This window comes from Histomonas meleagridis (assembly GCF_020186115.1).
Source record: "Histomonas meleagridis strain 2922-C6/04-10x chromosome Unknown scaffold_61, whole genome shotgun sequence".
NCBI lineage: Eukaryota > Parabasalia > Tritrichomonadida > Dientamoebidae > Histomonas > Histomonas meleagridis.
Window position 1 is genome coordinate 2,440,311 of NW_027150931.1, and position 24,826 is coordinate 2,465,136.

General features: G+C 30.1%; 13 protein-coding genes across 13 annotated transcripts; 4 read left to right on the top strand and 9 right to left on the bottom strand.

Annotated features, from left to right (window-relative positions):
• Positions 1–24: 24 nt before the first annotated feature.
• Positions 25–501, top strand: GO595_010768 (uncharacterized protein; the record flags this gene model as incomplete). Its single annotated transcript, XM_067913483.1, has 1 exon — positions 25–501. One exon carries the CDS (start codon positions 25–27, stop codon positions 499–501), a length of 477 nt encoding a protein of 158 aa, XP_067769506.1.
• Positions 502–3,389: 2,888 nt separating this feature from the next.
• GO595_010769 (protein prenyltransferase alpha subunit repeat-containing protein 1) lies at positions 3,390–4,436 on the bottom strand (the record flags this gene model as incomplete). Its single annotated transcript, XM_067913484.1, has 1 exon — positions 3,390–4,436. The coding sequence occupies one exon, from the start codon at positions 4,434–4,436 to the stop codon at positions 3,390–3,392; it is 1,047 nt and encodes a 348-aa protein (XP_067769507.1).
• Positions 4,437–6,169: 1,733 nt separating this feature from the next.
• GO595_010770 (uncharacterized protein) lies at positions 6,170–6,397 on the bottom strand (the record flags this gene model as incomplete). Its single annotated transcript, XM_067913485.1, has 1 exon — positions 6,170–6,397. The coding sequence occupies one exon, from the start codon at positions 6,395–6,397 to the stop codon at positions 6,170–6,172; it is 228 nt and encodes a 75-aa protein (XP_067769508.1).
• Positions 6,398–7,383: 986 nt separating this feature from the next.
• On the bottom strand, positions 7,384–7,773 carry GO595_010771 (uncharacterized protein; the record flags this gene model as incomplete). The annotated part of the gene is made up of 1 exon (XM_067913486.1): positions 7,384–7,773. One exon carries the CDS (start codon positions 7,771–7,773, stop codon positions 7,384–7,386), a length of 390 nt encoding a protein of 129 aa, XP_067769509.1.
• A 1,433-nt stretch (positions 7,774–9,206) lies between these two features.
• GO595_010772 (uncharacterized protein) lies at positions 9,207–10,268 on the top strand (the record flags this gene model as incomplete). The annotated part of the gene is made up of 1 exon (XM_067913487.1): positions 9,207–10,268. The coding sequence occupies one exon, from the start codon at positions 9,207–9,209 to the stop codon at positions 10,266–10,268; it is 1,062 nt and encodes a 353-aa protein (XP_067769510.1).
• An 858-nt stretch (positions 10,269–11,126) lies between these two features.
• Positions 11,127–12,074, top strand: GO595_010773 (DnaJ domain containing protein; the record flags this gene model as incomplete). The annotated part of the gene is made up of 1 exon (XM_067913488.1): positions 11,127–12,074. The coding sequence occupies one exon, from the start codon at positions 11,127–11,129 to the stop codon at positions 12,072–12,074; it is 948 nt and encodes a 315-aa protein (XP_067769511.1).
• Positions 12,075–12,850: 776 nt separating this feature from the next.
• On the top strand, positions 12,851–15,976 carry GO595_010774 (Formin-like 2 Domain containing protein; the record flags this gene model as incomplete). Its single annotated transcript, XM_067913489.1, has 1 exon — positions 12,851–15,976. The coding sequence occupies one exon, from the start codon at positions 12,851–12,853 to the stop codon at positions 15,974–15,976; it is 3,126 nt and encodes a 1,041-aa protein (XP_067769512.1).
• A 51-nt stretch (positions 15,977–16,027) lies between these two features.
• Positions 16,028–16,396, bottom strand: GO595_010775 (Mitotic apparatus protein; the record flags this gene model as incomplete). Its single annotated transcript, XM_067913491.1, has 1 exon — positions 16,028–16,396. One exon carries the CDS (start codon positions 16,394–16,396, stop codon positions 16,028–16,030), a length of 369 nt encoding a protein of 122 aa, XP_067769513.1.
• Positions 16,397–16,826: 430 nt separating this feature from the next.
• GO595_010776 (Clan SC, family S28, unassigned serine peptidase) lies at positions 16,827–18,359 on the bottom strand (the record flags this gene model as incomplete). Its single annotated transcript, XM_067913492.1, has 1 exon — positions 16,827–18,359. The coding sequence occupies one exon, from the start codon at positions 18,357–18,359 to the stop codon at positions 16,827–16,829; it is 1,533 nt and encodes a 510-aa protein (XP_067769514.1).
• A 460-nt stretch (positions 18,360–18,819) lies between these two features.
• GO595_010777 (E3 ubiquitin-protein ligase RING1-like) lies at positions 18,820–19,437 on the bottom strand (the record flags this gene model as incomplete). Its single annotated transcript, XM_067913493.1, has 1 exon — positions 18,820–19,437. One exon carries the CDS (start codon positions 19,435–19,437, stop codon positions 18,820–18,822), a length of 618 nt encoding a protein of 205 aa, XP_067769515.1.
• Positions 19,438–19,685: 248 nt separating this feature from the next.
• Positions 19,686–20,018, bottom strand: GO595_010778 (co-chaperone GroES; the record flags this gene model as incomplete). Its single annotated transcript, XM_067913494.1, has 1 exon — positions 19,686–20,018. The coding sequence occupies one exon, from the start codon at positions 20,016–20,018 to the stop codon at positions 19,686–19,688; it is 333 nt and encodes a 110-aa protein (XP_067769516.1).
• Positions 20,019–20,418: 400 nt separating this feature from the next.
• Positions 20,419–21,159, bottom strand: GO595_010779 (Replication factor A protein 2; the record flags this gene model as incomplete). Its single annotated transcript, XM_067913495.1, has 1 exon — positions 20,419–21,159. The coding sequence occupies one exon, from the start codon at positions 21,157–21,159 to the stop codon at positions 20,419–20,421; it is 741 nt and encodes a 246-aa protein (XP_067769517.1).
• Positions 21,160–23,215: 2,056 nt separating this feature from the next.
• GO595_010780 (uncharacterized protein) lies at positions 23,216–24,814 on the bottom strand (the record flags this gene model as incomplete). The annotated part of the gene is made up of 1 exon (XM_067913496.1): positions 23,216–24,814. One exon carries the CDS (start codon positions 24,812–24,814, stop codon positions 23,216–23,218), a length of 1,599 nt encoding a protein of 532 aa, XP_067769518.1.
• Between the last annotated feature and the right edge of the window lie 12 nt (positions 24,815–24,826).

Here is a 24,826-nt window from a genome sequence, read left to right on the forward strand (position 1 = left end):
GGTTTCCTGTGAAAAACTTTAGAAATGTTCTTGCTTCTCTTGCTCCCCTACATCATCGCGAGCTTCAATCAAGATGCTAACCCTGAAATATTGGAAAGCGCTGACTCATCAACGGATACAACAACTGGCGCAGATGAAACAACTGAATTAACAGCTGGCGCAGCTGAAATAACTGGGTCAACAGGAACAGACGAACCCACTACAGTCGGAACAAACACAACTGAAGTAGAAACAAATTCAACATCAATTGAAACTAGTAATTACACTATGACTAAATACCCATCAGTGGAATACGATACACCTGTCGATGCTTCAGCTGCAACAGAGGCTCCAGATCATTACTTTGATACAATCGGAACCGGAATTTTCTTGGCTTTCATATTCGGTATTGTTGCATTAATTGCCGCGATTTTGGCTACAATATTCTTTGTAAGGCCATTAGTTATTACACATAGAATTGATGATGACTTTGATGGCGACTTTGATGAATTTTCTGATTAAATATCGATATTATTGTCTTTTAAACCGTTTTTTTACTCCGTTGTGTAAACTATTGTAAAAGATGTGGTTAGAAATTATTTCAGAACTTTATTTGAGTGTGGCAACCAACGATAGGAATTGATTTATGGGTTTCGATCAAATGAAAATGAGCACAAGGAATAGCTCGCAATCGATTACAGGGTCACTCAAAACATTGAATCAGACAGCAATTATTATAGATGAAATAAAATAGAGTCAAAAGATTCACGTCGGACGATAACTATTGAAAAAGTCGATTTTACAGTTCGAAATATTTATAATTTATTCATTTACATTCAAAGTATTCAAAATAAATGGTAATTTCTCTTGCAAAAAAGGAAACGTTTCATCGCTAAATGCTTGGTACATTAAAGGTGACTCGATTTTTAATTTTTCAACAAAATTACAAAAAAATTTGAGAACTTCGCTTTGTGTATATTCGGGAAAATTTTCATAAATTTGTTTTTTATAATTTGTTTCATCAGAAATTTGCTCATATACAATAATTAGAATTTGTTTTTGAAGATCTTGATTCACCTTATCAAAAATATATAAGGCCGGAACCACGAAATAAGGAAAATCACAATTCTCTAACCAAAGTAACATAACCCTTTCTTCAAACAGATTAATTATTTGAACATTGTACAATATTAACGAACTTATTAAAAATGACAGTTCGGAATAAACGTTTGAAAAATTGATACAATTATTCAAAATTTTCAGAACATTTTGAACGTACTTTTCTAACAAATTACCGTTTCCAATAAAAGTGACAAATATATAACCGATTATTTGTAATGCGATCGAATAATCTTCTTCTTTTTGGTCAACAAAAATTTGGAAAGACTTTTGAAACAATAAATCAATACAGTTTAAGTCAAACAATTGTGTTTTTCTAACATTAACCAAGAATACTTTCAATAAATTCATTTCGTCTTGATAACATTCATTCTTTTGCTCATAAACAAATTTTGGAATTACATTGATAATTTGCCAAAACAACGGATCGAAATTTGACGTATTTAATATTTCCACAATTATTTCAATCACATATGATTGGATGATTGAATTATAATTAGGAAAACAATTTAATATATTAACTAATAAATTATTTTTATTTTGATAATTTCTTTGTAGTTTACAAATTAATTTCGAAATTTTATGAAGTGACTCATTATCAATTGATGAAATCTCATCATTAAAAATAGCAAAAAGGATTAAACTTAAGTTTTCTGAATAAGGGATAATAAAATCATTAAAATATTTAATATAAATCTTGATTAATGGTATTAATTGTATCTCGAAACAATTTAACAAAAGTTGAATTAAAGTTTCGAACAAAAAATTAAAATTCGGTACACAAAAGCCCAAAATTTCTTCTTTTTTCTCTTTAACATTTATTAAATAGGAAGAAATTTCTTTTGCCGCAAAAAATTTCACAATATAAAATTCGTTATTCAAATGATTTAAAGCCAAAATGAAGAACTCAAATGGTAATTCGACATTAATTATCGAAACCAAACGAAATGCAGCAGCTTTAATTAAAGCCGAATCACAATTTATTAAATTATAATATATGAATATTAAATTCGATAATATTTCTAAAGGCAATTTATCAATTATTAAATAATTAATACATAAAAATGAAAATATAAAATCTTCAGAATTCGAATTAATAATTTCTAATGTTATATTACTAACAAAAATAGGAAACTCATTATATCTTTCAGCTATACTTAATATTACATAGGAAATTGCTGATCTTTTATCATATAAACTTAAATATGATGGGAAAATATTTGTAATAAATTCTAATGGATTATATACAAAATCATTTTTGTCTTCATCATTAATAATGAAGAAAGGAAATAAAAAAGTTTTAAAAAATTCAAGAAAATTCGATTGAATTAATCCCCAAATAATTTCACTTTTGATTAATTTAGATAATGTTAAACTAGAATAATAAATTAGTTTCGGTGAAATGTCTTGCTTAAATAAGTTAAGAATGCAATTAAATAATGAAATTGTTTGATCGTGATTTGGTAATGTTGAACTTCGTAATATAAATCTAATAAACTTAATAAATGAGATAGAAAACTCATTTTCGGTTTGAAGAAGTTCTTCTTTAGTAAAAAGAATTGTAAAAAGTTCGGAGTTGTTAATGACTAATGAATAAATATCTTTATGACAAAGATTTGTAATGGTTTTAAGAATTAATGATAGGTGTGGAATACAAGTGGTTTGGTGGTAATACTTTAAAAAAGTAGAAATGAATTGTGTTGAAAATTGTAAATAAAAAGATTTTTTTGTCTCAGTAAAAAAATGTTTAAGATGCTTTGAAATGGAATATGATAGAATTAGTAATGCATTTACTTTGGAAAAATTGTTATCTTGAAGATCTGAAAAGTTTAATAAATTAATCAAAAAATCAAATTCACCATTAAAAAAAGCAGCGACCATGTAATCAGAAAACAAAAGGATAAACTTTTCAAGACAATTATCATAATTATTCAATATTATTATAAAATGTTGAAAAATTAAATCTTTTGTAGGTTGTGAAAGTTTTTCCTTCCATCCATTTCTAATTATTTGAACAATGCGAATCAAAGCTGATATGCGTAGTTGAGTTGGATAATTTCCTTCAATTATTTGAAAAAAAGATTGGCAAAATTCCAATGTTGGCTCTGTATTAAGGAGGATATTTTCAGCTTCTCTGATTTCATCAGGGTTCCCGCAGAAAGAATTCCATAAAATCTGTGAAATATTCATTCTTCATCAATTCACAACCCAGCATAAAACCGTTTAATAAATCATTGAAATTACAAAATTGGTGATTTTTTTAATAGTTTATTTACAGAATAATTCACTTTTTAATAAATATCAGAAATTTTAACAATGTCTGTCTGAATGGAAAATGCTGAAGTAAACATTTTCATAAATATGAACCTTAACCATTTATAATGTTTTTCAGCAGAGTCTTTTTGTTTTTCGTACTCCACAGGGTAATTATCACCCCTTGCCAATGCTATAATTAGATCTTCATTTCTTAAGTCAATATTAATCTCATTGTTTTCATCATTTGTTTGTTGGAATACCATTGAAATTGATATCTTAAACTCATTGCAAATCTTTTGGTATCCGTATCGAATTCTCCTTTCACCTTTGCAAAGAGGAAATTCGATTTCTTCAGTCGGAGAACTCAATGGTTTCCACTCATTTGGAAGGTTTAAATATGGAATTAATTTTTGAAGAATAAATCTTCGATGAAACCAAATGCTTTCATGTCCTGGAAGTGAGAAAATTGAACTTGTATTATCTGCAAGAGCAGAAATAAGGGATTCTCGATCAGTGGGCATTAGATGCTCAAGGAAATAAAATGCTGAACAATCAGATGGATGTGATTCAACCCATTTTTTGGCCCAGGAAAGATCTTGATCTTCCGTATGAAAGGTTTTGCAGCACCAAACCCGGTGACGCCATAACAATGCGTTACGTGTACGACGGGTTGTGAGAACTTCGCAAAATTTAAGCTCTTCTTGGATAATTTCTGGATCATGACAATCTCGTAATAAAAAGCGTATATTCTCAAAGGCACTGGGTGATTTAGGATTCGCGGTAAGTCCAAGGTGACACAATTGAATTTCTTCACGAAGTGGAAGATACTTATTTTTGAGTCGAGTAATCCAAATTCGATCATCAAATGAACCAATAAGTGCCCCTGCATGAGAACAACGTATGGGATCAGTACTTATGTTTTCTGTTGTATATTTAAGTATTTTTTTATATAAACTTTTAGAGATTGCTAATTGTTGATCAGAAATGTAAATATTTGCTTTGCCTGGAATAAACATGTCACCAACTATATCTATTGTTTTTATTCCTTTACACTTATTAATAAAATCATCAATTATTTCCATTTTTTGCTGGAAATCATCTTAACGGTCATTTCCAGCGGTTGTGTATAGGGCAGATCAATCAAAAAGTGGATGATTCAATGCCCACCTTGACGAAGTTTAGGATTCCATTATTTTACATTGATCCAAAATTTATCCTGTTAATATAAATGAAAGCTTAAATAAAAATGTTTTATGTTCATTTAATTTTATAAATAAAATCATACATGCAAGATGCATCATATTTTGTTAAACAAAAAATGTGAATGAAACATCCCAGCATTAACAAATCCATTGGGGGGTTCAAAGAATAGAAAACCTTTCATATTAATTCCAAGTTTCTTTATGAACTGTTAGAAGATATCTTTTCACAAAAACGAATTATTATTCGCAATTTATCATTTTCCTAATAATTATTATTTATCAACTATTTTTTCAATTTTTTTATTTTTTCACATATCAAATTTTGGTTCTCTGTTATACTTAATCTTAAACAGAACTCATGTGAATGATTTGTCTTTATTTGCAAAGCAAAATCTTATCTATGATAATATCAAAAATGGTTTAGAATTTCACAAACATTCATTTTGTTCCATTTTTAATTTTATTCATTTCTAATATTTTATACACTAAAAAGAAGTAAAAACAAATTTTTAATTTTTTTCAATTCTTTTTTTATATGGTTGTTTTAAATTCATATCAATATTTTGATATCAAATTTTTTTACTGTTTCTGTTTTTGGAAACGATTTCACAAATGTAAATTCACAATTTTTATTTTATAATTACAAAATAATCATTTCCACAACGTTATATAGTTATTACTCTGCTTTCTTCACTTTAATTTATCCAGATATGCCAACAAATAATGGCGGACATACAACAGCTGGCTTGTTGCCCTTATATTTTCCTTCTCTGTTATTCTTTTCGTGATTGTTGGTTTGATGCTGAAAAGATCAAATAATAAGAAAGAAATATCACATGTATTGGAGTTCAAAGAAATAACTTTTATATGCTACATATACAATGCTACTTGAAGAAGTTAATGATAAAATTGAGTAATTGGCTAAAGATGAAGAAGATCAATGGATTTAACATTTTTTAAATGATGGATTATGTGTTTCGAAAAACTCTTTCGTTTGTATTATGTTATTATAAAAATTCCTATTTTATAAATTTTTTCTTGATCATCTTAATTAATTTCATTTTGTGTACCACAAAGTCTAAGACTAATGTGTTTGTTGGTTTGCCAAGGGCAAAAAATTGTCACAATTTAGCAACATTATAAATACGGTTTGATTTAGATCTTACTTTTTACGAAATCATGTTTATTGATGATTATAAAACTTTATGGTGATTGTAATAATAAAATAAACGCAAATATTCATGGTATTTATATTTATAAAAAAAATTCTAAATTTAATATGTTGGATAATGTACATATTTTGAGAGAATAACTTTTTATCTGATTTCCTTCTAAATATCTGTGTATATAACTTTCTGTTTAAGAACAAATCTATCAAATTTCACTATTAAGCATATGTACCAACTTTTAATTATTTTATTAAATAGTTTGAATTTTTTTCCTAACAACTTTATAAATACATTTCAATTTTTCATTATTTAACATTTTCTATTTCCATTTCATATGATATGATATATCGCATAAAAAAGAATTATTTTAAAAATTACAATCAAAAATCAAATATGAATAAAAACAATTTTTTATTTAACTTATTTTCCTTTTTAAGTTTTGCTTTAATCAAATTTTTCGGACTGTGGAAGTACAGCTTTGACTTTGTTGATAATTTTATCGATGACTCCATTCCAAATGCTGTGCGCTTGAACATTAGACCTTGTCTTTGATGAGACTTCATCTGTGACTGACATCGAAACTATGGAAGCGATTGGAATTCCCCAAATAAGAAAAACATAATAACAAATTGCGGCAATTCCACTAACATTTACTGTGAAAAATTTTGCCATCCACGTAAAATGTGCGACAAAGGAAAATACCAGACCCAATACTAGGTCAGGTGAAAATATGCTAATGAATGGAAAACCTCGTAAATATGCTGATAGCCATAAACAATTAGCACCAAAAACAGAAATAAAACATGAAAAGCCTAACTCTGTAAATGGTATGAGCAATGAAATTATTAGAATAAGTAATATCCAGATCCGTGTGATTTTTGTTATAATACGAATTCTTTCTTCGACAAATGACATAGAAAAATATAAAAATACAAAGAATATAATGATTAGAAGGACAAATGCAATTAGCATTTCTGCCCAGAAGAGTATACTGCCTATGATAGAGTTTGACATTTTACAGCTGTAAAGCCTTTTTAGCTTAGGTAAAATTACCCTTTTATTTAACTATGTCTGTTTAATATTTTACCCTTTATTCAGTCAAATAATTTCATTACAGAGAGGAAACCAATTTAAATTACAATCAAATATAATGAAATTCAGATCTAAGTGGTAAAATAGAAGCAGTTGAAACAGTTCCCGAACAAAAAGGAATTGATATTAAATTTAAAAATATTTATTTGGCTTATTTTGTATTTGTTTAATAATTTCAAATTTCAAAATAATATTTGGAAATTATTTAAAACAGCATTTATGATTGCATCTGAAAATGGGTTTAATAAAATAATTGAATTATTTCAAGAAAAAATCCTAGGTGAAAAAGTGGAATCAAAAAATATTATTTATGCTTCAAAACAGAAAAAAAATTAAATAAGATTTTCACAAATAAAAGAATAAACATGTACCAGAATCTGGGGTGCCACAAAGTCAGTTATATAACTGAAATTTCAGTCAGGGCTATAGCCCATAATTTTGATCGTTTTCTTAAGAAATTCATTCAATTTAAAATTTTGGAATTTACTATATTTTATCATTTTGGGAATTCTAACAACCAAATAGCTTACGAGAACAGAGCACACGCTATAAATTCAAGGATTAAATTATGAACCAGAGGTGTAACTATCGGTACCATATGAATTATCTGAATAATCAGAATCAGAACCAGAACTTCCTCTTGATGAATAACTAGTGTTATCGCTACTACTTCTTGACTCATCACTACTTGATTCATCATCTGATTCTTTTTTAAGCGCTGGTTTTTTAGAATTCTTTCCTGACCTTTGTGTAGAACTATCTTCTACGTCCACTTTTGGCTCTGGTTTAGGTTGCTTTTGTTTTGGTTTCGTTACATTTGTAGAACTCTGTTCATTATATACTTGAAATTGAATATACTCACTATTTCCAATGATCTTTGGTGGTGGCTTTGGAGGACCTGGGAGAGTATGACTTTCAGATGAAGAAGACAGTACTGCATCAACTTCCTTACACATGACTTTTTTAACAGACTAAAAAGTGTCACAAGCTTTTTGGATAAAAACGTTAAAGTTTTTGTGAACTTTACAAACTGAATGAATGGATATGGATGTAAATAATTCAAAAATGATCGATTTTTCAATCCATGTTTCAGTGAATTATTTCGGTTGTGACTTGTTGGACAGGGGCAGTGGCGCCATTTTTCCACAACCACACTCTTATTGAATGGTTTATTAACGGTAATTTTCATCAAAACAATAAATTACGATATGTAATCAGGGTTGTTCAATAAAAATAAAATGATTGACTATTAGAAGTCAATTCAAAACCAAATATCAACACCATGAATTTTTTAATCAAGGGTCACTGATTAACTTTAAAAAAAAATTCATTTTGTATGATCAATCTTATCATTGAGCACAATTTCCCAAAAAATACAACCAAAACTTCCAATAGAAAGATAAGGAGATGAAGTAAATAACAATTTTATATCAGTTAATTTTAACTAATCAATTTGTCTTTAAATCATTTTAAAAATTCAATCAATGTCAAAATCAGATTAAATTTGAGTTTGTTGATGTATTCATGTAATCAATCTTGTAAACTCATTATTTTCAAACAAGTGTGCTGTGTTTTATCTTTATATATTTATGAACATTATGTTTGTCTTTAATATTACATAATAGTAAATACCAAAATATTCAAACATAATATGCCAAAATATATCAAGACTTTTCTTAAGAATCTATAAAATCAATAAATTTACTACCTTTATCTGTTCTTTTGAATATAATATTTTTGTAAAAAATTCGGTTGGGTTTATTATTAATGACATTATTTTTGAATTTTTGGGAAACGAACTGTAAAACTTAAGAATATTAAATTGCTCCCTGATCAATAAGTAATTTAACTACATCTGTATGATCACGTTTATATGCTTTCATAAGAGCTGTTTGAAATAATTTAAATAATTTCCAAATATTATTTCGAAACATCAAGTAAAAGAATTAAAAATTATCAAAATCATTTATAGAAATTTCCTTTTTTATTTTTTAAGTAATTGAACTATTTCTGTATAACCTTTTTCAGATGCAGGCCTGCAAAATATGGATTCATTTCATTTTGTATAACTTTTGGTTCAATAAAATGTTGTTCAATCATATTATTAACAATATATAATCCTGATTCTTGTTTTTGAACAAGAAGAAAACTTACAAATACATCATAAATCTTTGATTTGCTATTGATATTTTCCTCCATTTTTTCAATTTCTTTAATAAAATCCAAACATATATCCAGACCATAAATTTTTATAACAAAACATTGATATGTTACTGAACTAATAATTTTATTAAAAGTGATTAATTGCTTGTAAAAATTCTCATTCCACAAAAATGGATTCTTCACTTCACCTTGCCATTGTTTAACCGTTTGGCAGCATTCAAACGCAATGAAATCATCAACTCTCGATGATGAACTATTGCCCGAGCAACATGTGCATGTTGTTGGAAAAGATGGAACTAAACACATTACTGTAGGAATTTTTCATGTAAGAAATGGTCCAACTATTTTTCAAAGTACTATTCCTCAAATTGATCAAGCATATGCTAATATTTTATTTCCTTCTCGATGGGATAAGGGCGTCATTTTCGCTACAAAGAAAGGTGATTATTTTATCTTAGGAATTTGTGTTATTGCATCACATATTAAGCATGAACGTGGTCCACTTCAAGTTACAATTTCAATATTTTCACTCACACCAATCTTCAGTCAAACCCATCTCGCATTTCTCGAAGAATCTGTGAAAATTGTTGAAGCAACCAAATCTCTTGAATTCCAAGATTTTATCAATCTTAGTCATCGTCTTAACATACCCACTGGCTTTGATTCATCTGATCCAATTCCCCAACCTCTCCAAGTTTTTACACATAAGGGAACAGTATGTAAATTATTACCAAATCCACAATCACTTCTGTCGCTTTGGCGTGCTCGCATGCTCGCTCTTCGTGTATTCATATCAGCCACCGATGATATTAGCGAAGCCTCTGATCTCTCATATTTCATCGGATCGATTGCAATGCCATTTACAAGCCAAGACGACTGTGTATTTCATGTTGAAATTGGCAACGAAGAAATTCTAACAAGTGAAAACTGGGGTGTTGCATCTGTCACGCATCCGATTCTTCAAGATTTGGATGTTGGCGATGTCACATTTGGCCGCGACAAAGTCGTCCACGCGCACAGCGAATACAAATTTTTGCTTAAAGGCAAAGGATCGATCCTCTCCAAAATATCTGATCTCATAAAAAGAGGAAATGATTCGGAACTATTGCAATTTTTCTTCGACACATCAGCAATAGTTAAGGAAAAACTTCAGCAGAAGAAATATTTGTCGTTTGAATACTTCGCGGACATTGGATTTGACACCGGAAATACGGAATTCATTTTGAGGCTCATCGAGAACAATGGCGGAGAAGTGGAACTGGACGTGCCCGCGAAAAAATGTTGTTGAGTTTGTTTGAAATGGCACAGTTTGAAGAATTGAATAAAGAAATATATTTGCGCAAATTCTTTCGTGAAAATGCATTCGCATCTTCTACAATTGTAGTGAGCTGTCAATGGTCCAACAAACTAAAAAGCTGAACATGAGTTTGAGATAGAGAGGAGTGACTCATGACAGTGTTGAAGAGCAGCAAGAAATAGCTCTTCAGTTCAATTTTCTCCACTTTGCTATGATGATAATGTTTCTTTGCTCGCATTTTTTTTTCTATGTTTAATGTGCTTTAAATTTTAAGTAATGAAATATGCTATTATAAAAGGAAAGAAAAATAAATATTTATTGTGTCAAAAATGTATATGTAAATCAGATAAAATTCTTTTTTAATTCATTCTAAAAGAAGAATCAAAAGTAACATATTTATAAATAAATATTTATTGTTCATCATCAATATAAACATTTATATTAACAGTAGATTGCGTTTTATTTGTAACAGGATGTTCTCTCATAATATATTATCTCATAATTATGAGTTTAAGAATAATATAATTATTGTATATGTACTTGTTATTAAAATGTTATATATAGGAAATACATAAAAACATCTAAAGAATCATATATTTATTTAATATTTATTTTATATTTAATATTGATCATCTTCAAAAGTTGTAAAATTCATAATTTTTAATGAATGTTCATTTTTTAAAAATTGTTTCTATAGAACAAATCTTTTTTTTAGTGGAGACTTCAGTATATCCGATATTCACTATCTTTGTTTGATTCTAAATAACGAATCTTATAGAAGAAATGGATCAAACTTTCGTCACACGTCCCCAAAACCAAAGAACAACATTCGAAAAAAAGTACTTAGAAATGTATGGTAATTCAGGAACCAAAAGAATTGGGTTGCCTGGATTATCTCCTCAACTTGTTGATAAACAACATCAGATGGAAGCCACTGATCAAGAACTTGAAAATGCTCGTGCAAAATATGAACAATGGAAAATCAATTCTCAAAGTAAAAGACTTGAAATAGAAAAAAAACAACAAGATTTAGCTGAACAAAAGAAGATCCTTGATGCCTTTACGCAACATCACATTCAAGAAATTGAGAAAGCTCGCAAACGGGAAAACGAAGAAAACGAACAATCGAAATCCATAATGCAAGAATTGAAAAAGCTTTCAGAAGAAGAAGAAAAACTTCGAACCAAAAATGATTCCCTTAAAGCAGAGCTTCAAAGCCTCCAACCGTGTGCGGATTATCTTCAGTCTGTTGTCGATTCGTGCCAAAGCTTCGATAGCATCGAATCAATACTTAACCGCTACGATAGCCTATCGTCCACTCGAGCTGAATTTCTTCAAAAATATCAGAACCTTATGGCAACATATGGAGCTGATGAGTCTAATTTAACAAAGCAACTTGAAACAAAACGATTGGATCTAATTAATAAGACTATGAGATATAATGAAGGGATAACAAAAATCAGTCAAATGCGAAAAATGAGTGAATATGAAAAGGCAACACTCATAAAGGACATACAACGAATTGAAGACAAAAACACTGAAATTGCTGCAATTAAAACATCAATTAAAGCAATTTTTGGTCGCGCATTACAACATTCTTCCGGCGCGTTTGCACAACAATTAAGGAAAAAAGGCGATGTGCCGCTTGAGCAAATGCTTGAGTACATCGAAAATAGGTTTAATGATTTGAAGAGTATCATTAATGATAAAGATGTGGTATATGTTGCGAACGCAAATCCACAGCCACAACATCAGCCACAAAGCTACATAAGGAAAAGTTCGAACTCAATGTTATGAAATGGAAAATATGATATCATAAAATTTGTTTGTATTTTAATTTTTTTTTCTTTTCTAACTTGTTAGCATACAGAAATAAAAGGGATGATACGAGTTGATAAGTAAAATGGTTTTGTTCTTATAAATCAATTAAAGGTAATTGTAAAATGAAATTTTGAAAATATTGATAAAAAGTATCCTATCCTCAGAATACATTTTATTGATTCGAGAAATGTTTAAAATGTTTCTGCGTTCTTTATTGAAAACATTTTTTATGTTGATTTGCTTAAAAGTTTTTTTGTAGTTTACTTAAAAGTGTCTTTCCCATACATCATCTAAATGTCTCGAAAGAGGTAAGACATGATACATTTTGCATGCTTTTATGTTGTATAATTAACAGGAAATAATGTTACTGATATTGTTAGTGATTTTTATTTTGGAAAAACTAAGAAATAATGTGTAAACTTTGTAAAACATTGTTTTAAAGAAATAATGCCACGCAATTTTAATACAAAAACAAAAGAATAAAAATATTATTCAAAATTCTTGTTTTAGATATTAAAAGATTTAAATAGCATATCACTATATATGCACTAATTTGTTAAATCAAGAAAACTTATTTCCTGAAACGAAGGAAGCTCGGTATTTTTATGGCTATTTTGAGAATCTTTAGAAAATTGTAAATATGCCACATCCAAAAATTGTGGGAAAAAACCCGAATTCAATGCTAAGCTTTGCTTCAAAAGTTTTAAATTCAATATAACCCAAAATAACATCTGAAATTTTTCCTTTCAAACATGTCATCGCCAAGGCCATCAGCGGCTGATTCAGATCCATATCTTTCCAAGCTTCCTCCTTTTGTAACATCATCTTTACCATCAGAACGCCCTGAAGATGAAATTGTTGAAAAGATGATAAAAGATTTACTTGATGACCTTGACCTCAATGAAGAAAAACGTGCTCCACTTGAACATAAAGATGTGGAAAAGAAATGGCAATTCATTGTTCTTCAACATTTGCGTGATAGTCAAACTCCAGATCCAAAAGAATTTCTAAATTTATTAAGACATACTATAACACCAAAACTTTTAGAATCACTTTCCGTCAATCTCTCTACGGCAAGAATTACATGGAGTCAACAATTTTTCGATGCGGGGGGTCATTTGTATCTTCTTCAATTACTTTCCCAAGTTTCAGCTAGAGTTTCACAATATGAAGATCTTACTAAAACAGGAGGAAGTATTCTTTTATATCTTCTTGTATGTATTCGTCATATTTGCAATTCTGGAAGTGGTGCAAAATTAATTACAGCTTATCTTGATGCATTACCAATGGTTATAAACTCGTTTTTCCCACCTATCCCACGAACAGTTGATATGGTTTTAGAAATAACATTATCATTCCTTTTTACACCTCAAACATATAAGAATTATAGTGTTGCAAAAATCATCCGCATCATCCTTGAATCATTTGGTAATCTTAAACGTGAACATAAAGGTTGGAAGAACCTGACTGCAATGGTTTCAGGGAATCCAACTGCCAGTTTCCTATCGTCCCTATCGTCGTTTCTAAATGGGTTCTATATGAAATTATCAGATTATCCATCATTTAAATTTGATTGGATCCAACAAATTGAAAAAGCAGGTCTTTTAGATGCACTTAAAAAAGTTAATAATAATTTAGGTATTATATCACTTGTTCCTACTCTTGAAGAAGATATTCATTTTATCAAATCACTTTTTGGAAACAAATACTTCAATCCATATAATCATAAAACAATTTATGAACTTACAATGAAAGCATGTGAGCCAACATATATTTATAGTAATTTTCTACTTGGACTTTTTGATCTTTCACTTAAATATCCTGACGTATTTAAAGAAACTATGATATATTATTATAATTCACTTAATTTATTACGAATATTTACTGCATCAAATCAACCAGATAAATATAGATATGCTTTTCAAGTAGCTCATGGAATTAATCGCCCAATCAAACTTAATCTTGCACCAGATAATTATATAACAACAGATCTTAGTACGATTATGTTTGCAGTTGATTCTGATCTTGCAACACAAAAAGTCGGAAGAATAATTGGAAGAGCAAGAAATGGATCACAAGTAGCTGAAACTCAAGAAGATAACGAAGAAGCACAAGAAATAGTTGAAGATTATGAAACAAGAATTAAGAAATTAACAGCACAAATCGAAAATCTTCAAATAAGTTGTCAGCTTGCACTTGAAGGAAAAGAAAAAGAAGCACAAAAAAATGAGGAATTAATGAAACAATTAAATAGTGGTGGTGATAAAGAAACAATTAAAAAATTAACAGATTATGTGGAAGAACGCGACAGAGAAATTGAAAAACTGAAAAACGAGATAGCTGCATTAAAATCGGGAGAAAGTAATGAAGGCACAGAACCACCACCACCACCTCCGCCTCCTCCTCCAGGAAGTGAACCACCACCGCCACCACCTCCTCCACCGCCACCTCCCCCAGGGGCACCCCCACCCCCTCCACCGCCTCCTGGAGCACCCCCACCTCCGGGTGCCCCACCTGCCGGGCCACCCCCAAAACCTAATCCCAAACCACCAAAACCTCTTAGAGGACTTTATTGGGACAAAATTCCTGATATTGGAGTTAAGGACACAATCTGGGAAGAAATCGATGATGATTTGATCAAAATTGATACTGATAGAATTTATGAATTATTTGCTTCTACACCTCCTAAACAGCCTGCAAAGAAAGCAACAGAAGCAGCATCACCACCACGACCTAAATCAGTTGAAATTCTTGAACCAAATCGCTCTAAAAACATTGCGATTATGGTATCACGTTTTCGTCGCCCAATTTCTCAAGTTGCAGATGAAATTCGACGTTTAGATGAGTCAACCACAGAAGATGAAATTCAATCACTACGTTCTAATGCACCTACAACGGAAGAAATTCAATCAATTCAAGCTTATGAAGGAGATCCATCACTTCTCGGCAAATCGGAACAATTTATCTTAGCCATTAGTAACATCAAAATGTTACAACTTCATCTAGATTTCTTGTATCTTCGTAAAACATTTGAAAGTCAAATGAAAGACATCGAAACTCCAATTGAATACATATTAAGCTCATTAAAAGCAATTGATCGCTCTAAGCGACTTCATGATTTATTAGCATTATTATTACGTATAGGCAACATATGTAATGGTGGCACAATGCGTGGAGGCGCATATGGATATAAATTTAATTTTATTGATAAAGTACTAGAAACACGAACACAATTACCTGGATATTTATTAACGAATTACATTGCAGATATATTTCCAGTTGATCAATTATATAAAGAATTAGAAGTAGTTAAGAAAGGACTTACAGTTGATTTAGAAACAACTCGGAAATCTTATAAACAAATGGAAACGACATTTAACAAGTTAAACAACGCAATGGCACAAGCCGAAAAGTTAATAATGGAAGGCTACAACTTATTCCCGCAATTCAACAAATTTAAGAATGATAACGAAGAAAGAATCAAAAAACAAGAACCAATGTTTCAGAAAATAGATAATAAATATAATCGAATCGTCAAAGAATATGGTGAAGATCCGGAACAAATGCAAATTTCCGATTTCTTTAGTGTCTTTTCGAAGCTCGCTGATTCATTAATGAACGCTAAAAAGCAAAACGAAAAGAAGAAACAAGATGAAGAAAAAGCATCAAGAAGAGGCGGAATGAAAATGCGTGACCCTTCAATTAATAACGATGATGCTCATCGAGGTGTTTTGGATGAGTTGATGCAAACTTTACAAAACGGTCCGGCTCAATTAAGAAAAGTAAGCAGGCCACCCCCGGGGGTGCCCCAGCAACCTCAGAATTCTCATAATGATTTGGCAGCTGCATTTGCAAAGGTAAAACGTTCAAAACAATAAAGTTAAGCTAAAGAAATTTCTTTTTGGTTTTATTGTGAGGGTTTAATCAAACTAATTTTTGGATTGAGCATCATCTTCATTGTCTTTTTGCTCATAGTTTTTGTCATCTTCATCTTCTTGACTTTCGGCTTCTTCTTCCTCTTCTTCAAGAGCTCGAGCTTCTTCTTGAAGACGAATGCGATCTTGTTCTTCAAAAATCTTATTGTTTTTCTCGGTCTTTATTAAGAATCGCTTGGTGCCTTCTATTTCTCCATCATCATCTGGGTAGTCAGGATAGTGGATTTGGTATTTATTTCCATCAATAGCACTGATTTGAGCTTCGTAAATGTCAAATTCATTGGGATCAATGACGTATATCTTCTGTCCGACTTCAAATTGTTGATCTTCGGGTGGATATTCAAATGCCGGGGTATCGCTCATTTTGGTTGTGGTCGCGGTTTTTTACGGCTGCTTACTTTGAATTGATAATATTTCAAAAGTGACAATTGATAGACGATACATATTTTTCTGGATATTCATTCAATTTTTTTTGTGCAAAACGGTTTAACCATCAAAAAACGCTGAATTTTATTCAAATGTTTCATGTGTTCATCAATTATCCCCGCCAAAATTGGAATTTTTTCCATTTCGGTTCGTAGCAGTAAAGTTTTTTCCTAAAATATAAATGAATAAATTTTATATGTTATTGCAGTTTGTCACTTTAAGTATTCCATAAATATCAAATTGTAATTTAATAATGAAAATAATTCACAACAATCTCTAAGAGATATCTTCTCAATACCCTTTTAAATTTGGTTGTATACAAAAATAAAGATAAGAAAACAACAACAACAAAAAAAAAACACAATATTTAAAAAATAGAAGGACGAAGTGAAAACTTTGTGTCTTTGGCTACCTTCCTCCATGCTAAGAGTGCGAATGCAAGCAAAATCAATGTTGGAAACAATGTTGATACGGCCGAAATCATTTTGATGATATTTTGGGCAACAGTTTTTGTTTGGCATAATTCTCCTGTCCAGCTCTTATCGCATTTGCATTTGTTGATTACCATATTACCATGTAAATTACATGTAATCTTTCGTGATAAATCTGTCCATTGTTTGAAGGTTTCAAAGACTTTGCTCTTGAAATCAGTTATTTTTTGCGCATTACTACCATCTGAATACAATTCATCACCATATGACTCTTCATCAGTAGTTTCAACAATCAAATCTATCTCTGGATTACTTTTGAAATGAAGGAGTTCAAATTCTACGTTTTTGGTACTTTGAGACAACAAAACAGATGAAGCACCGTTTTCTAAATTTCCGTATCTTAAATTAAGTTGATCAACATTGGCAACTTTGCTTATTTGAAAAGCGTCATTACATAACTTATTATAATATGTCTCATTTAGTGATCTTGATCTAAAGTAATGTTGTTGATTATATGTATGAAACCCACCAATTTGATTACATTTGAGATAAAGTAAAGAACGCGCGTCTTTCACATCACATGTCTCTGGAACTGATTTTTGCGGATCAAAAGTGTCAACAGTAAGGCCAAATTGCTGTAGAGCTTTCTTGAACGCGTTTTTGAGTGTTTCGTTGTTTGGCTCAAATTTTTGGCCCATACAATATTCTGTTAAAAGTTTCGTACTTCGATTTGTTTCAGTTTGTGCCATCAACCGAAATGATTCAGCAAGTTCATATAAAACAGAGTTGGAATTAGTGTCTTTGTTGAACCCAAAATACCTCTTGACAAGAGTTTGGGAATCTGAATCACCATATGTCATAATTGCTTCGAACCTTGATAAGAGTGTAGTTGTGGCATCAAGACACGTTTGTGATTGAAATTGAAGCTTTTCAGCAATGTTTTTGTCGACTTGATCATCATATGAAATAAATTTGAGAGGTGATGATGATGCCCATACAGCATCAACATACTGTGGATATTGAAGTCTAAACCATGTGGCAAGGGTACCACCATATCCCTTCCCAACAACAACAACTTTTTCGACATTATAATTTTCTTTGAGATATTGAATAAAATATGCTATGTCAGCTAAATTTTGTTCAATTGTGTTATAATGTAAATTCTCGGTAGTAAGAACTTTGAATGGCTGTGAATCTCCAAAAAATCTAGGTTCTATAGTAATTAATGATGCAGAAGTTTGTGAAGCTAAATCAATTATTGCTGATGGAAAAGGGTTATCTTGATTTAATTTATCAAAGTCATTTAAGTAAATTATTGTTGTTTGATATTGAACTTGTGAATATTTTGTTTCAATAATAATTGTCTGAGAAAAGATGTTATCTTCTTTAGAAGGCTGAAAGTGATCAATTATTTGGTCAAACGTGATAACTTGGGAAGAATTTATAAGGCAAAGCAAACATATAAACATATTTTTAATTCTCTACAAAGTTCTGCTCCAAATTCAGTAAATAGAAAATCTTTCATTAATTATATATCAAATATTAGTTATTCAAAACCAAACGAAAGTTCATCTGGCCGAGTGGTCCAAGGCGCTAGTTTAAGGCACTAGTCCGAGAGGGCGTGGGTTCGAACCCCACGGTGAACATTTTTTTCTCGAGTAATTTTTTGTAAGAAAAATCACCTAAAACAATCCGCGCTAAATAATCAAAAGATTTTCAAGAAATGAATAAAATGATGTGTGTATATAAAATCATGCATCATTTTTAAGTAATTTTATTTTCCATTTTATTTCACATATAATTATTTTGAAGTAAGAGTTTTGCTTAATCAATTTATAAAAATAGAGCTCTATTTAATCTAGAACAATTACATAGAATATTTTATTAATTTAAATGTGTTTAAAAATAAACAAATAAAAAAAATCCAATTCATGTAGAAGGAAGCTTATGTCTGCAAGATGGACATTCACTATGCAATTTTAGCCATTGTGTAATACAGTTTTGATGGAATCCATGTCTGCAAGGAAGCAAAACGATTTCTGTATCTTCCTCAAAATGATCCAGGCAAATTGAACATGTATCTTCAACACAATCAGAATCACCGTAGCGAACTGGCTGAAGGCTATTAATAAAGCTTTCTGTTGCTGGAGGAGATCCGAGTGATTGCTGGCTCATTTGGAAAAGCCGATCAGCAAGGAGGCGTAACTGTTCTTCATTTCCGAAAAAGTAGTCACCAACAGATCCTACAGCATTACCAGTATTGCGAGTGATATTAGAAAGAATAGTTTGAGCCATGTTCATTATAGTGGATACCAAGTTTGGAGGTTGTCCATTTGCTGGTGGTGTTGTCAATGTCCTCATTATTTCGCCTATCGGTAAATTGAAGCTAAAACTTATTGGTTGTGGAGCTGGAGATTCATAAGGTAAATTTTGGTTTTCTTCAATTTCTATATAATCATCATTACAAAACGGGCATGTAAATTCCCTTGTAGCTTTGATTCTTTTGTTGCATTTGAAGCACCAGCAAATTGGTTGGTTTTGTTCCATACTTAAATTTCTGTTCAAACAAACATTAACAATTTGAAGATTTTACGCCGATCGGAATTTAAACGGTTTTGATAAAAAAGTGACATCTTTATGTAAAAGAAATATTTGTTCATTAGCTTAAGCTAATTTCCCATAAAAAATACAGAGTTTGAATTTTGTATTACAATATCTCTCAAAAAAATCCCAAAAGTACAGTCAATGTATTCAGATTTATAATGAGTATGAAATAGTTTATTATAAACTTTATTTTAAATGAATATAGCAAGGATGTTTTCTTCATCAATGATGGTATATTCTTGATTTTCATATTTAACAACTTGACCTCCAAATTGTGGCATTAAAACTTTTTGTCCAACTTGAAGAGTCATTGGAACGCGCTTACCATCAACAATTGCGCCTGGACCTACGGCGACAACCTTTCCTTGGTTAACTTGCTCTTGAGCAGCTTGAGGAACATATAAGCTTCCAACCTTTTCGCTTTTACTCTTATCCAATTCAATTAGAACTCTAGCACCTAATGGTTGAATGTTTATAGGCTTTGCAAAGAAACGAGCAAAAGAAGAACCCAAAGTCGAGAGCATTTAAATTGTGATCTGACCATCAACGATAAAACAATTATGAAAGGAAATAATTTTGCCATTATTTTTGTGATAAAATGTTTCTGACATAATTTCTAATTGAAATGTTATATGAAAATATTCAGGGATGGATTTTTCTCCTCCAACAATAACTGTAAAAGAAATATGCGATGACATTGACAATGGAATTAATAATAAGATAGACAATAAGCTTGATAATCCTATTCCTTCATTTCCACAAAATCAGTCAGATATTATTTCGTGCATTAATTTTGTCTTACAATTAAAGGCAAAAGAAAATGTCATTAATTCCGATCTTAACGAAACGATTCCAAATGAAATAACAGAAACTAAGTCTCTTATTGATCAAATAAAACAAATTTTGTAAAAAAAATTTTTTTATTCAGCAAATTACATATCTATCTGGACTAGATGTGTAAATTTCACCACGATATTCAAGAGCAGATAGTGCATCAGAGATTTTTTCAACTGAGAACCTTGAGCTTAGGTGTGATACTATATCTGATTTTGGTGTTCCATCAATTTGTTTATTGATCCTAAGAAACTCAAGAATTTCGTTATACAACACTTCTTCTGATGTTGAATCATCGACTTGCTTTTGCGATGTGATTGAATTTCCTTGTGATACTTTATTCTTGATTTCAAATGCTGAATTTGATGGAAGACCACGTAGAGTTAGTAAATGAACAAACAATGCTTGAAGCAAATGACATGGAATTTGATTGAAATCGACGACTTTTTTAACAGAAAAAGCTGAAATTATTGGTTGACGATCAGTATCTGAAAATGAAATCTTACCAACAATGGAAACATAAGTTCCAGATTGGAATGGTTCAGTGAGTGTGTCCATATCTTTTGTAAAATCTTGAACTTGAAATATACCTGTTGAATCATTTACATCATAATATGATACAATAGCATCATCAGTGACCCTTTCAATTAATCCAACAATACTAACTTGTTTTCGAGGAATACCATCAATTGTAATGTTTTTTCCAGGTTCGAAATTTGCATCTAAAAGTTGTTTAATAGTTACTGGGGTAATTGCATCTTCAGTTTTGATTGGTTGTCGTTCTCCTGTTTCGGACGGAAGTCTGTCGTTGAAGTCGAATCCGCCTTCCATGTTTTAAAAGGTGAATTCACTGGCGCCAAAACAAAGAAATAACGGTCTCTCTAGATGTGATTTTGAGCAAAACCCAGAATAGTATGTGTGCTCTAATAGCTTCTATGTGGAGTGGGAAATCATATACTTATTTAAAATTAATAGCTCAACAAGAAGTATTGTTTAAAGAACCTTTTTATGAATTAATTGTTATATGTTCTACTAGTAATAAATTTGATGAAACAGTTAATTCTTTCAAAGTATTTTTTAGAAAAGTAAACTTATCGCAGTATCTGACAACGATTTATTAGATTTCCTGAACAAATATATGAAAAGAATATTAAAATATAACTGTATTATAAAATATATTAATAGTGATTTTAAAGATATTAATGAAGAGTTAGAGTGAATATTTACTAAACATAAATTAAATAATAAACAAAAGATATTAAAATATATATCATTAAAATTAGCATATTATAATTGGAAAACTTATCCTCACAGAATGTTATTAATATTAGATGACTTTGCTAACCATATATTATTAAAAAATAAAGAAACTGATTTAATGAAATTGTTGAAAAAATTAAGACATTTCAGTGATCAGACAGTTAAATCAATACCAAAGGATTTAAAACGAACCTTATCTGATATAGTATTATTTCCCGGAATTAGTAGAGAAGATTTTTATTATTTAATTAAAGAATCTCCAGCCAGTTGTTTTGACGTAGATAAGTTATGGAATGAATATTCTAAAATAAAGAATCAACATGACAGATTTAATATTTATATAAAAGCCAAAAAAATCACTATAACATTATCAAATGTTGAAAAATAAATATATTAGGGTGGGGTAAATTTACACCACCTTCATTTTCATAGTATTTTTATAAAAATAACCTTATTCAGAAATAATCTAATCCTTCTACTCTTGATTTTGGATTTAATGAATCTAAATAATCTGTTATATTAATATACTCATCATTTGTAATATCATTCATTTTATTAAAAAGTCCTTCATTCTTTAATATCATTCTGATATTCATTGATGCTGGGAAAGTATACTGAAGAATATATTTTTTGAAAGATATATTATTATTATCAGCTGATATTTTGATGAGATTATCTTGATAAAATATAGTTAACTTTCTATCATTAACATTACATCTAACACCTTCATTATAAATGATTTGTTCATCAATTCGTTGTTTTGCAATAAGTTCTTTATTTTTATTTTTATATAATTCTAATTCAGAATTTAAGTTATTTAAAATCTCTTTCATATTAGATTCATCATCAATTAATTTTGTTTTACCAATATCATTAATAGTATCCATTATTTTACCAACATATATAGCATACTTTGAAGAACACCATATAGCAATATAGTTAACTAATTTTGGATCAACATAAGCGCCTTGAACTTTATCAAAACCTTTCTTTAAAATATAAATAGGTGAATTTATAGGGTTGTGCGAATTCGCACATCCCTCTTTTTCATAGTATTCTTTAATAAATTCTTCATAATATTCTTTCCAAGTATTGTTTTCATATAATTTATTTATTCTTTTCTTAAACTGTTTGCATAAATTAGCAGCATTAATAAAACCATCTTTTTCTCTAATTAACACAGATATATTATTATAAGTAGAATATATAAACTTTTCATTATTAGATACAATTGTTTGTTGTTGAACTTCTGACATCACTTCTTTTTTATACCAGCAAAAATAATGTAAAAATGAAATACTTAACAGTATAATGATAACTTAATATTATCAGGAATTTCTTCTTCTTCATTATTACTATCATCATCAATATCAATATTATATATTTATATAAAGGTATTTATTACAGAATTAATTACATAAATAGTTGATATAACACATATATAAATTATCTATATTATCATAAAATATAAAAGCTTTTTATAAAGGAAACCTTCATCGGACTGACTCTTTCAAATAGAATTTTCTTTTTACAATTTTTCTTTTATAAAACAAATAACGTCAAAAATGTACCTACTTTCAGACAATTATTATAAAGAAATTACACACAAAAATATTTTATTTTTACATCACTTATTCTTCAAAGTTGTCAATGGTCTTATTATGCTTTTTTGACACACTTTTACGTCAAGCCTTTTACTATCGCTTAATTTCCTCAACTCCTTATTTCTTTGCGATATGATTGGCTTCACTCTCAATTCCGTTGACGCTGACATTAGAGGCAGTGTCACTTTTTGTCTTACTTCCACTTTTTGATCGTTTTGTAATTGTTTCAGCAAAACTTCGTTTGCAGTCAGCGCTCTTCCTTTTTCATTTTCCAAGGTCAATATTCGACGCTTCCATTCTTCTTCGTGTCTCTGTGTTTCATGTTTTTGTTGTTCGATCAAATTTTGATATTCAGCTTTTATTACATCTGATGCAATCTTTCGGGCAGTTAAAAGTTCTTTCTTTTGTAGTTGGTCACCTTTAAGCTTTAGCTCTTTAGCTTCTGTAAAGTTATGTATGAGCGCCATAGATTTTTGTTTTTTACGGATTTGTAATAATTGGTGAGATGGCTTCATGTATTGCGTATAAATATATTCGTCATCCCATTTGGATCGAAACGATTCTTGCTCTAATTGGTGTTTTGTCTCGAGTTCAATGCGTAATTTCTTTTCTTTATCTTTCTCATTTTGGATTATATTGTTCCAATATTCTTCGATTTGTTGATCAGTTTGAGTAATTTGTTCGATATCATGATTTTGTTTGGTTGTTAATGAGTTTGTTAAAACATTAATTATGTCGTCTATTTCCGTGGCTTTGTCATAATCTTCAGCACAAATAATATCGACTTCAACTTTATGAAGATATGCTATCAAAGATTTCCTGATCTCAATAGGTGGAAGTTCTTTTGTTTGTAGCATTCTTTGGAAGCATTCATTGAGGCTATCGTCAGTGAACTTCATGTGACTCTCAAAAAGTGGCAATGAAGAATTTTGTGTTGTGTGATTAGAGCTATTAAAAACAGTGTTATAAGTGTTTTGGTTGTTAGTTTCATCATTTGGTTGAATATAAGGGATTTGTGAAAAATCATCTTTATATGTTAAATCACTTGATTGATCTTGTTCATTAGATTCTGACCCAGATAAATCATACTGGTCTTCGTCTTGAAGATCTCTTTTAGAATCAAATTCACTAAGTTCTATATCTTTTTCTGATTGATCAACTGAGACATTTCGTGTTGAAATTGGTGATATGTTTCCGGTAAGCTCCGTGAAGCTTGAGAATGAAAGTGAATCTTTTGCTGGAAAATTTGCAATTTTTAATTCTGATAAATCAAAAGAAACAATGTTTGACCGGAAATCACCTTTTTCCTTTCGAGCTGAATCTTTGTCAAGATATGGTATTGATTCAGAAATACTTTTTTCTAATGGCGAAGATTCTCTTTTTTTAATATCTAATAAGTTATCATTTGATATTGCATTAGCAAATGAATCCCCAAGGTCAAATGAAATTGCTTCATCATCAGAATGTTTTTGAGGAATATCAGAAATTAATTCATCGTCAGAAATTCTTAATCTAGGTGTTGGTACATTAGATGGCATTTTATCCGAACTACTTTCTGCGCTAAAGTCATTTGATACTTTTGCATCTTCACTTGTAATTTGTTCCAAATCTGTTTCATTCATTTCCAATCGCCA